Here is a 13083-nt window from a genome sequence, read left to right as displayed (position 1 = left end):
AGCATGGGAATTGATCGTCTGCAGCTACCCAGCACCAGAAATCTATGATGCACTTTGTTTTCTGACACTTTTTGGCCATGACCTGCATAACATTCTTCCCTGTCCACCACAGTATTAAAACCAGCAGGTGGATTTGATGTCGTTTCTAACTGGTGTACAGCAAGGATTGAAAACACTTTAACAGAATAAAAACTTTCAAATATGTCTAGAATAGAGAGATAATTCTATATATATATATATATATATATATATATATATATATATATATACATTTTTATTTTTTTTTGCCATCCACCTGCTACCACTTATCCAGCATGACATCGGAAAGTGCAGGTCAGATATCACTGTCTTCAAAGGTTGCCCTTCTCAATCAGAGAAGAAAAATCCAGACAAGTATTTCACAGGGTTATCTTTGTCCTCAAGGCCAAAGGATAGGGAACAATGCCATGACGACACCATGAGACAAAGGTGTACACTCAGTGGTGAGTGATAATTTAAAGTCCCTGACCTTAACTCACTTTCGGCAACAGCTGCAACACTTTATTGCCTCAGCACTGCCTCTAGAAATCTGCATTACATGACTGGCCTTCTTTTTTTATTAGGAACCTTTAAGAACATACAAAAGTTGTTGTCAAAACACACTGACAGAAGAACAACTTAGTTTGAATGAATCTTGGTCTATCAACGTGCTCCTTGGGATTTAAAATAGAAACACTGAATCAATTAGTGGAGTTACTGTAGGAAAAGACGACTTAGGGAAAGGTTTTGCTGACTTTTTGTAATCACATGTACTCTATTGGAAATTGACATGGATCATCAATCTCAATCAAACATTTATGGTAATAAGTAAACAAACAACAGCTGCTAGATAAATAAAGAAGCCCATACATAATAGCCAAATTACAGTATATTCTATATGATTATAGGCTCGTAAGAGTGGTTTGTGATATTATCACTACCATTAGCAAGCAAGTTTTTAACCAAAAAATTATCATTTCACTCTAATGTGCCTATTCAAAGTACAATCAGAAAGCTTACTCTCACTATATATAATATAACTATATAATTTCTCACAAATAAAGAAATCATATCTATATAAAGAAAGACTCCATTTAAAATGATATGTATTATAAGTTTATTTCAGTTTATTTGTATATTAATAAAATAATGGTCATTCGATATCAAGGCTGTCCCTGATCCCCACCTCTTGCCCTCCCCTTTCATGTAGCATGTATTGTCCTTGCCTTGTTTGTCACAAGGTGAAAGCAACAAATAGTAGCAGTACAATCTACCCAATTAGGAGAATGGCTTTTTTTAAAGTGCAACCTTTTTAGAAAAATTCATCCCATATTTGGTGGATAAACAACCTTTATTAATGGAGGAAGGGATGCTGAGCTCATCATTTTCACTTGACCATAGGTAAGCAAAACATTTATTAAGAATGTTGCCTTGACTAGAAAATATGTTGATTTAGGGTGTTAGTGATGGTGTGGCAGTAATGGAATCATTTTTTGTTTTATTTTATAGTTTCAATAGCAAGACTCTGATTGAATCTGGTCTCCTCTGGAGGTAACCCACCCTCGGTAAAAGCCACTTTTAATTCTGCGTCAAATTCTTTATATACATCTATGGGAATTTAAATGTTGATAATGTCTTACTGAAGACAGAGTTCACACAAATTTCTCTGATCTGTATATCTTCAAATCCACAGCATGTAAACAAGGAATGCACCCCTGTACATGACACCCCATACAGGAAAATAACCTACATACGATATGCTTACTGTTGCTTATGATATTCTGGCTAATGCAATGCATGGTATGCTGTCCTTTTGTACACATTCTACAGTGATTCTTAATGCAGGACACTGCTTTATGTTCATGATAATAACTACAGTCATTAGTACTGGCTCAACATGTGAATTTGTAACAGGTTGAAAAATGGGTGATGCTGCCATGAAAGAGTTTGGGGTTGCTGCTTCTTATCTGAGAAAGTCAGACAAGGAGCGCCTTGAGGCCCAAACTCGTCCATTTGACATGAAGAAGGAATGTTTTGTTCCTGACCCCGAGGTTGAATATGTTAAAGCTTCCATCACCAGTCGGGACGGTGACAAAGTCACTGCTGAAACTGAATTTGGAAAGGTAATTATAATTAACATTTGCAAACAAGTGCTTAAAAACATATTTAAATGGAGAGGTGATTGTCTAGGCTTTGGTTTGACTGTAAAATGTATTGTTCTCTTCTGTAGACTGTGACAGTGAAGGAGAGCGACATCCACCCCCAGAACCCACCAAAGTTTGATAAAATTGAAGACATGGCAATGTTCACCTTCCTGCATGAACCTGCTGTGCTGTTTAACCTTAAAGAGCGTTACGCAGCATGGATGATCTATGTAAGACACTGAATATTTAAAATAAAATCTCTACTGCTAACCTATCAGTTAACTTACAATTATCTGCTACCCTTCTCTATGACAGACTTACTCTGGGCTGTTCTGTGTGACTGTCAACCCCTACAAGTGGCTGCCAGTCTACAACCAAGAAGTGGTTATTGCTTATAGAGGAAAGAAGAGGAGTGAAGCTCCTCCTCATATCTTCTCCATCTCTGACAATGGCTACCAGTACATGCTGGCAGGTAGATAATCAGTTTTATTCTCCATTTGTTTAATTATTCAATTCTGCTATCATGCCATATTTCACTTATGTATCGATCATTTACAGACAGAGAAAACCAGTCAATTCTTATCACGTAAGTGAGGCAGTCATCAAAAATCTCACACAGTTGTTAAGCGTCATAGGTCTTGGTTTACAGTTTCTCCCTTCTCTTTAGTGGAGAATCTGGTGCTGGAAAGACTGTCAACACTAAACGTGTCATTCAGTACTTTGCCAGCATTGCAGCTGTCCCGAGTGCTGGGAAGAAAGATCCAGCTGTTGAAAAGAAGGTCTTTTTTTAAACATACAGTATGTAACTCTTCTAATTCTTTATAGAAAAACAGTGAGAGTAAGTTAAAGTATTTTCTTTTGTCTATATTTGACAAAATCAGGGTACTCTGGAAGATCAGATCATCCAGGCTAACCCTGCTCTGGAGGCCTTTGGTAATGCCAAGACCATCAGGAATGACAACTCCTCCAGATTTGTGAGTGTCTGTGTGAATGTAGTGGTGCTTTATCTTTATTAATTAGTTAAGTTAATTTTTGTAGAAGCCTATTAGAAATGAAAAAACAAACTACTTTTCCCTGCAGGGTAAATTCATCCGTATTCATTTTGACAACCGAGGAAAGTTGGCCTCTGCTGATATTGAGACTTGTAAGTCAAAGTAAATCCATTTGTATTTCAATATTGTCAGGGGTTATCTGTTGCAGAATGGAATTCGCATAACATTACTATAATTCCATCTTACTCTAATATACTATACCTATACTATACTATACCTCTAACAGACCTTCTGGAAAAGTCTCGCGTAACGTATCAACTCAAAGCTGAAAGGGACTACCACATTTTCTACCAGATTTTGTCTCAGGCAAAGCCTGAACTTCTGGGTAAGCGTACCATATGTATCATTTACTGTACATGATAAATCATATATGTGATAAACGTAGTATTTATTTATTAAATGAAATAAATATATTATGTCAAATATCTGTTTCAGAAATGCTGCTCATCACCAACAACCCCTATGACTATGCTTTCATCTCCCAAGGAGAGACAACTGTAGCCTCCATCAATGACTCTGAAGAGCTGATGGCCACTGATGTGAGCTTTGCTCTTGGATTCACAAAGCCAAATAATGGTAAATTATACCTTAACTATAAATACCAGATTTCCTTTGTTTTCAAATTAGGATGCTTTTGATGTGTTGGGCTTCACTCAAGAAGAGAAGAACAGTATTTACAAGTTGACTGGTGCCATCATGCATCATGGTAACATGAAGTTCAAGCAGAAGCAACGAGAGGAGCAGGCAGAGGCTGATGGTACTGAAGGTAAGAAAGTTGTTATATCTATTTTTATTATTATTATTATGTTTCGGACAACTACATTTGTATTTCCACACCAGTTTACATGTCTGAGAATATGTTTCAGATTTTGTCATGTTCTACTGTTTGTCACAAGTTTGGACCTGTGTGGCAAATAACCTTAAAAAGGAATACAGAAAAGCTCAGAGAGTATTTCTATCATCAGACTTATGAGTTAGAGACTTATGTACATGTAACTTAAGTGTACCTTCACTTTTTCAGTTGCTGACAAAGTTGCTTATCTGATGGGCCTGAACTCTGCTGACCTCATCAAAGGTCTTTGTCATCCAAGAGTCAAAGTGGGAAATGAGTGGGTCACCAAGGGACAAAATGTTGCCCAGGTAAAGAGCTGAAAGGGGTCTTTTGGGGAAACTTTGATTTAATATAAATGTAAGTACAGGTTAAGATACATAATTTGATTTAAATATATACATTTTCCCTTCCAAGGTGTATTATGCTGTTGGTGCACTGTCTAAGGCAGTGTATGAGAAAATGTTCCTATGGATGGTAATGAGAATTAACCAATCCCTGGACACCAAGCAGCCTCGCCAGTACTTCATTGGTGTACTGGACATTGCTGGATTTGAGATCTTTGAGGTGAGATCATGAAGCTACTACTACATAGAGCAAGTGGTAGAAGCATTTCTTTCCTTGCATGCTTACTTACTTTTCTATCTTGTTACAGTTCAACACCTTTGAGCAGCTGTGCATCAACTTCACCAATGAAAAACTGCAACAGTTCTTCAACCACCACATGTTTGTGCTGGAACAGGAAGAGTACAAGAAAGAGGGAATTGAGTGGGAGTTTATTGACTTTGGCATGGATTTGCAAGCCTGTATTGACCTCATTGAAAAGGTGATTTTTGGGTTATTTAGGCAATTTGAAATTTTTGAGGTTCCATGATCCATAGTTAATGTAGTATTATTTTTTTTAACATCAAATCTGCTTATTTTGCTCATCTTGCCAGAAATGAGGAGATATAACTTTGATTATTATGTTTACCTTAGCCCATGGGTATCATGTCCATCCTTGAAGAGGAGTGCATGTTCCCCAAAGCCACTGATATTACCTTTAAAGCTAAGCTCTATGACAACCATCTAGGAAAATCCAACAACTTCCAGAAGCCCAGAATTGTCAAAGGAAAACCAGAGGCTCATTTTGCCCTGGTACACTATGCTGGAGTTGTTGATTATAATATTAACAACTGGCTGGTGAAGAACAAAGATCCTCTGAATGAGACTGTTGTAGGGCTCTACCAGAAGTCAACTCTCAAGCTGCTTAGTACTCTCTTTGCAAATTATTCTGGAGCTGATTCAGGTGTGTATTTATCTGGTGGTTTGTTGGGTGTTAATCTATTACTATCACTGAACTATAGTAGTGTTACTTCTACTACTATAATCTAAAAGCATATGTTAAAAGTCCATTGATACATTTTTTAGCCCAGGAGTCTGGTGGCAAGGGCAAAGGTGGTGGTACTAAGAAGAAAGGTTCATCCTTCCAAACTGTATCAGCCTTACATAGGGTAAGTTCAATATGATTCAAACTTTGTGATGCTTCTCACTCTTATAACTACATGTTAAATGTTATTAAATGATGGAAACTTTACAATGATAACTGAGAAAATCTACGATGCAATAATAATCTAAACTTTTTTTACTTTAATTACCTCCATAGGAGAACCTAAATAAGCTGATGACCAACTTGAGGTCTACTCACCCTCACTTTGTGCGTTGCATCATCCCTAATGAGACAAAGACTCCTGGGGCCATGGAGAACCCTCTGGTGATGCACCAACTGCGTTGTAATGGTGTGTTGGAAGGGATCAGGATCTGCAGAAAGGGTTTCCCCAACAGGATCCTCTATGGAGATTTCAAACAAAGGTGCCTGCGAGATATACAGATATATATATATATATATATAGATAGATAGATAGATAGATAGAGAAAAAGCATCATGTCAGAAACTGAGAAAACTATGGGTAGCCAAACCAGCTTCTAAGTGACATGGCATAGATTCTCCAAGATACCATTCTACTGTATGAACATGGTGTCATAAAATATCTATATGTAGTTGGGTTAGGATCTGGTGAAATAGAATGATTCTATATGATTATATATGTAGTGATGAAGCTTTTTGAAACCTCGTAAAAATTTAAATAAAAGTGAAATGATGTTTTTTATATATTCTATTCTATAATACAAAGATACCGCATTTTGAACCCAAGTGCTATCCCTGAGGGACAATTCATTGATAACAAGAAAGCTTCAGAAAAGCTTTTGGGCTCCTTGGATATTGACCATAACCAGTACAAACTGGGGCACACCAAGGTCAGTAAATATATGGTATATGCTATAATCAACACACACAAATATTCAACATCAATCTGGCCATCTTATGCTTACGACTGCAAATGTAATATATTTGCAAAAATCAGGTGTTCTTTAAAGCTGGGCTGCTGGGTCTGCTGGAGGAGATGAGAGATGACCGTTTGGCACTAATTATCACCAGGATTCAAGCAAGGTCGCGAGGCGTTCTGGCAAGAATTGAATTCCAGAAGATTGTAGAACGCAGGTAACTGAACTCCTAAATTAACTTAAAAGTACTCACTGTACTAATATTCATTCGAAAGCAATATTCATGAGAATGAGAAAAGGAATAAATCAAGATATAGCAAAGTGATATTTCAACATATGTTCTCATCAAAATGTCAGTATATTAATAAAATAATTTTTCCAACTTACTCAAAGAATGTTTTCACTATTTTCCCACAATGCAATGTGCTGACAAGATGTGAAAATTACTGCTGGACAGCTGTCAGTACCACAGTAAAATAATGATGAATTGTGTATAAATCATTAAAATCAAATCAATGTCCACAGGGATGCCCTGCTTGTGATCCAGTGGAACATCCGTGCCTTCATGGGGGTCAAGAATTGGCCCTGGATGAAGATGTACTTCAAGATCAAACCTCTGCTGAAGTCGGCAGAGACTGAGAAGGAAATGGCCAACATGAAGGAAGAGTTCACCAAACTGAAAGAAGCCTATGCTAAATCAGAAGCCCGCAGGAAGGAACTTGAGGAAAAAATGGTCTCTCTTCTCCAAGAGAAGAACGACCTGCAGCTCCAAGTTCAGGCTGTATGTTTAAACAATGTTTCTTACAGAATTACAATTAATATCAACATTTGACTAAGTCGAATTACAATGTATTGCTTGTTTCATGTTACTTACAACAGGAACAGGATAATCTGTGTGATGCTGAAGAACGGTGCGAGGGGCTCATCAAGAGCAAGATTCAACTGGAGGCAAAAATCAAAGAGGTGACTGAAAGACTGGAGGATGAGGAAGAGATGAATGCTGAACTGACAGCCAAGAAGAGGAAGTTAGAGGACGAATGTTCTGAGTTGAAGAAAGATATTGACGACTTAGAGTTAACTCTGGCTAAAGTGGAGAAAGAAAAGCATGCCACTGAGAACAAGGTACTTTCAAATACTTCTTAAACGGATATTGTTCTCCATGTCCTAAATAAACTCGGTGTTGACGTCTTTGATCAAAATGTGTTTTGGTTATAGGTAAAGAATCTGACTGAGGAGTTGGCAGCTCTGGATGAAATCATTGCCAAGCTGACCAAAGAAAAGAAAGCCTTACAGGAAGCTCATCAGCAAACACTGGATGACTTGCAGAGTGAAGAGGACAAAGTCAACACTCTGACCAAGGCTAAGACTAAGCTGGAGCAGCAAGTGGATGATGTATGAATTAACATAATCTCTTAGATGTAATTTATGTGAAAATAATAAAAATAATAATAAAAGTTCTGTATCACTGCCCACAGCTTGAAGGGTCTCTAGAGCAAGAGAAGAAAATACGTATGGACCTTGAAAGAGCAAAGCGGAAGCTTGAAGGAGATCTGAAATTAGCTCAAGAGAGTTTAATGGACTTGGAAAATGACAAGCAGCAACTTGAAGAGAGGCTGAAAAAGTAACATGAGAAGTACACAAAAACACAGATATATGTTAAATTAATTATGTATCAGATGGTGCATTTAATTAATTAATTTATTTTTTTCCACAGGAAAGATTTTGAAATCAGTCAACTCAATGGCAAAATAGAGGATGAACAGGCAATGAGTGCCCAGCTCCAGAAAAAACTGAAGGAGTTGCAGGTAATAATAATAATTACTATTATTAGTAAAAGTGTTTGCAATACAGTAATGTAAGCTGAATAAGCAAGTGCTTGGTATGACATGTTAAGATACAATATAATAAGAGCAATACGATTTCATATTTGGCTTTGCTTTGATTTTGGCACATTAGGCCCGCATTGAGGAGCTGGAGGAAGAGCTTGAGGCAGAGCGAGCTGCCCGAGCCAAGGTGGAAAAGCAGAGATCAGATTTGTCCAGAGAACTGGAGGAGATAAGTGAGCGGCTGGAGGAGGCTGGTGGAGCAACTGCTGCCCAGATTGAGATGAACAAGAAGAGGGAGGCTGAGTTCCAGAAACTGCGCAGAGACCTTGAAGAGGCCACTCTGCAGCATGAAGCCACGGCTGCCACGCTCAGGAAGAAACAGGCTGACAGTGTTGCAGACCTGGGAGAGCAGATTGACAACCTGCAGAGAGTCAAGCAGAAGCTGGAGAAGGAGAAGAGTGAGCTCAGACTGGAGCTGGATGATGTGGTTTCCAATATGGAGCAGATTGTAAAGGCTAAGGTAACATACGTATTATATCGTGTTTCTCTCTTTTGATTAATACTTTGGAAGACTTACTTGATACTTCACAAAAGTGGTGTATTTGCAATCTATACTTTTTGTTTTCAGAATAATTTGGAGAAAATGTGCAGGTCTCTGGAAGACCAGATGAATGAATACAAAGCAAAGGCAGAAGAGGGACAACGAGCACTCAATGATTTCTCCATGCAGAAAGCAAAGCTTCAAACTGAAAATGGTTTGCACTGATCTATATGCATTTGACTTAAACTGTATTTTTTTTTAGATATTACAATCTAGTCATTTTATCCTGTAATCACAATCAGGTGAACTTACAAGACAGCTGGAGGAAAAGGACTCCCTGGTGTCTCAGCTCACTAGAGGAAAACAGTCATACACTCAGCAAATTGAAGATCTGAAAAGGCAACTGGAGGAGGAAATCAAGGTAGAAAACAATCGAAACGGAGACATAAGTATCTACAGACAAATTTTAGTCTATGAGAACTACTGAGATACGTTTTCATTTCATTCAGGCCAAGAATGCCTTAGCCCATGCGGTGCAGTCTGCTCGTCATGACTGTGACCTGCTCAGGGAGCAGTATGAGGAGGAGCAAGAGGCCAAGGCTGAACTGCAGCGCAGCATGTCTAAGGCCAATTCTGAGGTGGCTCAGTGGAGAACCAAGTATGAAACTGATGCCATCCAGAGGACCGAGGAACTGGAGGAGGCCAAGTGAGTAAAATATTTTCACTTTTCATTTTGGCAATGTTTAAAAGCGCTTAATCCTGAATAAATTGTATCATAATCTAGAAAAAAGCTGGCTCAGCGTCTGCAGGAGGCTGAGGAGGCTGTTGAAGCAGTGAATGCTAAATGTTCCTCTCTGGAGAAGACCAAACACAGACTACAGAATGAGATCGAAGATCTCATGGTGGATGTGGAGAGGTCCAATGCTGCTGCTGCTGCTCTGGACAAGAAGCAAAGGAACTTCGATAAGGTACAATTTTAAAGCACATGTCACAATTTCACTCCTTTTGATTAACAATTAGAGTATACTGACATTTAAGCGCCCATTTTCAGGTCTTAGCGGAATGGAAACAGAAGTATGAGGAGTCTCAAACTGAGCTGGAGAGCTCTCAAAAGGAAGCCAGATCTCTAAGTACTGAGCTATTCAAGCTGAAGAACTCATATGAAGAATCTCTTGAACATCTGGAAACCATGAAGAGAGAGAATAAGAACCTACAGGGTAAATGATAATAGCAGCTCACACTGCTATTGGGGAGTTTTTTTCTAATGTGTAAATCATTCATGATGATTTCTTTCTTTCAGAGGAGATATCTGACCTCACTGAACAAATTGGTGAGGGTGGAAAGAGTATTCATGAGCTTGAGAAAATTCGGAAACAGTTGGAACAAGAGAAGTCAGAGATACAAACTGCTTTGGAGGAAGCTGAGGTATCTTTCAGTGTTCTGATGGTCGACCTTGTGTATTTGAAAATTAATTCGGAAATAACTGGTCATGTATCTGAACTTAATTGAATTTGCTTCATGGTAGGCATCACTGGAACATGAGGAAGGGAAGATTCTCAGAGCTCAGCTTGAGTTTAATCAGGTTAAGGCTGACATTGAGCGTAAGCTGGCTGAGAAAGATGAAGAAATGGAGCAAGCTAAGAGGAACCAACAGCGAATTGTGGATACTCTTCAGAGCTCTCTTGAGGCTGAGACTCGCAGCAGGAATGAGGCCCTTCGTTTGAAAAAGAAGATGGAGGGAGACCTCAATGAGATGGAGATACAGCTAAGCCAGGCCAACAGGCAGGCAGCTGAGGCCCAGAAACAGCTGAAAGCTGTTCATGCACATCTAAAGGTAAAAAACACGACTTAACCTTTTATTTTTGCTGCCATAGTTGTTATGGTATCTCTAATTGGAGGCTTTTTTTCCAGGATACTCAGCTACACCTTGATGACTCTCTGCGAGCCAATGATGATATGAAGGAAAACATTGCTATTGTTGAGAGACGCAACAACCTATTACAAACTGAAGTGGAGGAGCTCCGATCTGCTTTGGAGCAAACTGAGAGAGGTCGCAAACTTGCTGAACAAGAGTTGATGGATGTCACTGAAAGGGTGCAGCTACTGCACTCCCAGGTATGGTGCATCTGGCACTCTCTTCTCTTATTGTCAGGTAATTGAGAAATTATATCAGATAATTTTCCAATTTGACCAGAACACTAGCCTGATAAACCAAAAGAAGAAGCTGGAGGCTGATACGTCCCAGCTTCAAACTGAAGTGGAGGAAGCAGTGCAGGAGTGCAGAAATGCAGAGGAAAAGGCCAAAAAGGCCATTACTGATGCTGCCATGATGGCAGAGGAGCTGAAGAAAGAGCAGGACACCAGCGCTCACCTGGAGCGCATGAAGAAGAACATGGAACAAACCATCAAAGACCTACAGCACCGTCTGGATGAAGCTGAACAGATCGCCATGAAGGGAGGCAAGAAGCAGGTGCAGAAGCTTGAGGCCAGGGTGAGTACACATTGGCTCTTTGACTCATGCCAATATTTTACTACACTGACTAAATATCTGTAGAAGTACAAAGGTGTTGCCTGGCTTTGCCATGATTAAATTGTACACTCTGCAGGTCAAGGAACTTGAAAATGAGGTGGAAAGTGAGCAGAGAAAGGCCAGTGATGCTGTGAAAGGGGTGAGGAAGTATGAAAGGCGTATAAAAGAGCTTACATATCAGGTACAGTCAATTTATATTTATTCCTGCTTATTCTGTGAAAATTACATTCACAATGAATATATATATATACATTTTCCTTTAATAAATTTCTGCACTATTTAGACTGAAGAAGATCGTAAAAACCTAGCACGTCTTCAGGATTTGGTGGATAAGCTTCAGCTAAAGGTTAAATCCTATAAGAAAGCCGCGGAGGACGCTGTAAGTTATTGTTATAACTTACAAATGTTATAAATGCAATTCCTATGTCTGCCAACTGAAACTAGAAATATCATGGCAGATGTAAAATATTACATATATGGTGTTTCTCCTCTACCCTCTAGGAGGAACAAGCCAACAGTAATCTTACTAAATTCCGCAAGCTTCAACATGAGCTTGATGAAGCAGAAGAGAGAGCTGACATTGCTGAGTCTCAGGTCAACAAGCTACGTGCCAAGAGTCGTGATGTGGGTTCAAAGGTTTGTATACGCACGCACATGCTCATACTGGAAATGTGATGTCTTCACTGCTATTAATGTGGTCAATTAACTGAAGTCTCCTTCTGTCACATAATGCAGTATGGTAAGTAAATAGATTTTGGTATACTTCCTCTCCAAACTATCTCTAACGTCTTTGAAGGTTACTAAGTACATTTGATTTGAATCAGACTTTATACCAGACTCTGATCTGGACAGGGGCCAAGAAAACTTGATCAAGACATTCCATTAGATTGCATTAGATGTACAGTATATAAACCTTGGAGTTGCAATGTTAGCTATCCACCAGATCAAGTCCAGCTTTACTATTTTGTCCAAAATGTCACAGTCAGATTTCCAATAAAAATGATGAAAAGAAAAAAAAGTAATTGTTAATTCAACTAAAGAAATCACACTATACTGAGAGGGATGTTTCTTAGTTATGACAATTATCCTTTTCATATACTGTATAACAGTATATGAAAAGGTGCTGGTGTTTCACTGATTTGTTCATGTTGCTCTTGCAGGGCAATGGCTGTTAAGCCAAATAGGCTAATCATTACTGGATTTATCTGGTTAATCAGTTTAACACAATGGTTAAAAATCAAATAATTCCCCCTATCAAACGAAAACAACAACAATAATACAATAATAAACAATAATAATGGATGACTATTTATTTTGTATTTTTTCTCTTTCTTTCTCAGAAAGGACTTGTGGAAGAGTGAAGTTCTTTCAAAAACAATCATTTCTGAGGCACTTCTTGCTTGAATAATGGTGTCTCCCTATGCATGTTTTGTGTTCAATAGAAAAAAATATGATATGCATCAGAAGTCTTTTCCTGACATTTTACTGCTAAGAAATTTGTGGTTCATAATTACAGAGAACTAAACTAATTTCTTTGTAAAATAAACTATATATAAAATAAAATATATTATTATATAAAATAAGAATAAGTGGTAATAATAAACAGACAGTAAGTAAATCAAATCCTATTTTTGTAAAATAATGTTATGCCACACTTCTTCTTTGATTGGTTGGAATTAGAAACGTACTAATCAATTAGTAAACAAGTATAATAATAAGTAAATAAAAGAAATTATTTGATTATTCTAGCTATGTGTGTGTATTACATATAAAATAGACAAAATGTTCAGTCAAAAAACATGGTTGAACAACATCAGT

General features: G+C 38.1%; 1 protein-coding gene and 1 long non-coding RNA gene across 3 annotated transcripts in view; one reads left to right on the top strand and one right to left on the bottom strand.

Moving 5' to 3' along the window:
- LOC113172427 overlaps positions 1-5819 on the bottom strand; it is a 9688-nt gene extending 3869 nt beyond the window's left edge. For both annotated transcript variants that reach the window (XR_003299745.1, XR_003299746.1), the window contains exons 1-2: positions 5731-5819; positions 4681-4776 (exon numbers count right to left, since the gene is read on the bottom strand). This is a non-coding gene — a long non-coding RNA (uncharacterized LOC113172427). The remainder of the gene's footprint in view (positions 1-4680; positions 4777-5730) is intronic.
- LOC113172422 (myosin-7-like) lies at positions 1276-13083 on the top strand. Its single transcript, XM_026375386.1, has 39 exons — positions 1276-1419; positions 1528-1583; positions 1933-2141; positions 2249-2392; positions 2478-2634; positions 2721-2748; positions 2830-2941; positions 3044-3136; positions 3243-3306; positions 3441-3539; positions 3650-3753; positions 3842-3980; positions 4236-4354; positions 4461-4610; positions 4699-4869; positions 5022-5331; positions 5454-5536; positions 5689-5894; positions 6218-6341; positions 6449-6585; positions 6894-7149; positions 7248-7490; positions 7584-7760; positions 7844-7989; positions 8083-8173; positions 8325-8714; positions 8823-8949; positions 9038-9156; positions 9245-9441; positions 9520-9703; positions 9787-9952; positions 10036-10160; positions 10261-10569; positions 10647-10850; positions 10930-11226; positions 11342-11446; positions 11549-11644; positions 11767-11901; positions 12606-13083. Exons 3-39 carry the CDS (start codon positions 1941-1943, stop codon positions 12624-12626), a joined length of 5829 nt encoding a protein of 1942 aa, XP_026231171.1. The 5' UTR covers positions 1276-1419; positions 1528-1583; positions 1933-1940; the 3' UTR covers positions 12627-13083.

Source organism: Anabas testudineus, chromosome 17, assembly GCF_900324465.2.
Source record: "Anabas testudineus chromosome 17, fAnaTes1.2, whole genome shotgun sequence".
Taxonomy (NCBI): Eukaryota; Metazoa; Chordata; class Actinopteri; order Anabantiformes; family Anabantidae; genus Anabas; species Anabas testudineus.
The sequence above is the reverse complement of the archived record's forward strand: the minus strand, read 5'-3'. Positions and strand labels throughout refer to the sequence as shown.

Bases quoted from the DNA above. Each gene is read 5' to 3' on its own strand.
- LOC113172422 (XM_026375386.1), top strand. From the start codon at position 1,941: ATGGGTGATGCTGCCATGAAAGAGTTTGGGGTTGCTGCTTCTTATCTG. The intron at 4,870-5,021 runs GTGATTTTTGGG...TGTTTACCTTAG, and splicing joins GTATTGACCTCATTGAAAAG to CCCATGGGTATCATGTCCAT. The intron at 7,990-8,082 runs GTAACATGAGAA...TTTTTTCCACAG, and splicing joins CTTGAAGAGAGGCTGAAAAA to GAAAGATTTTGAAATCAGTC.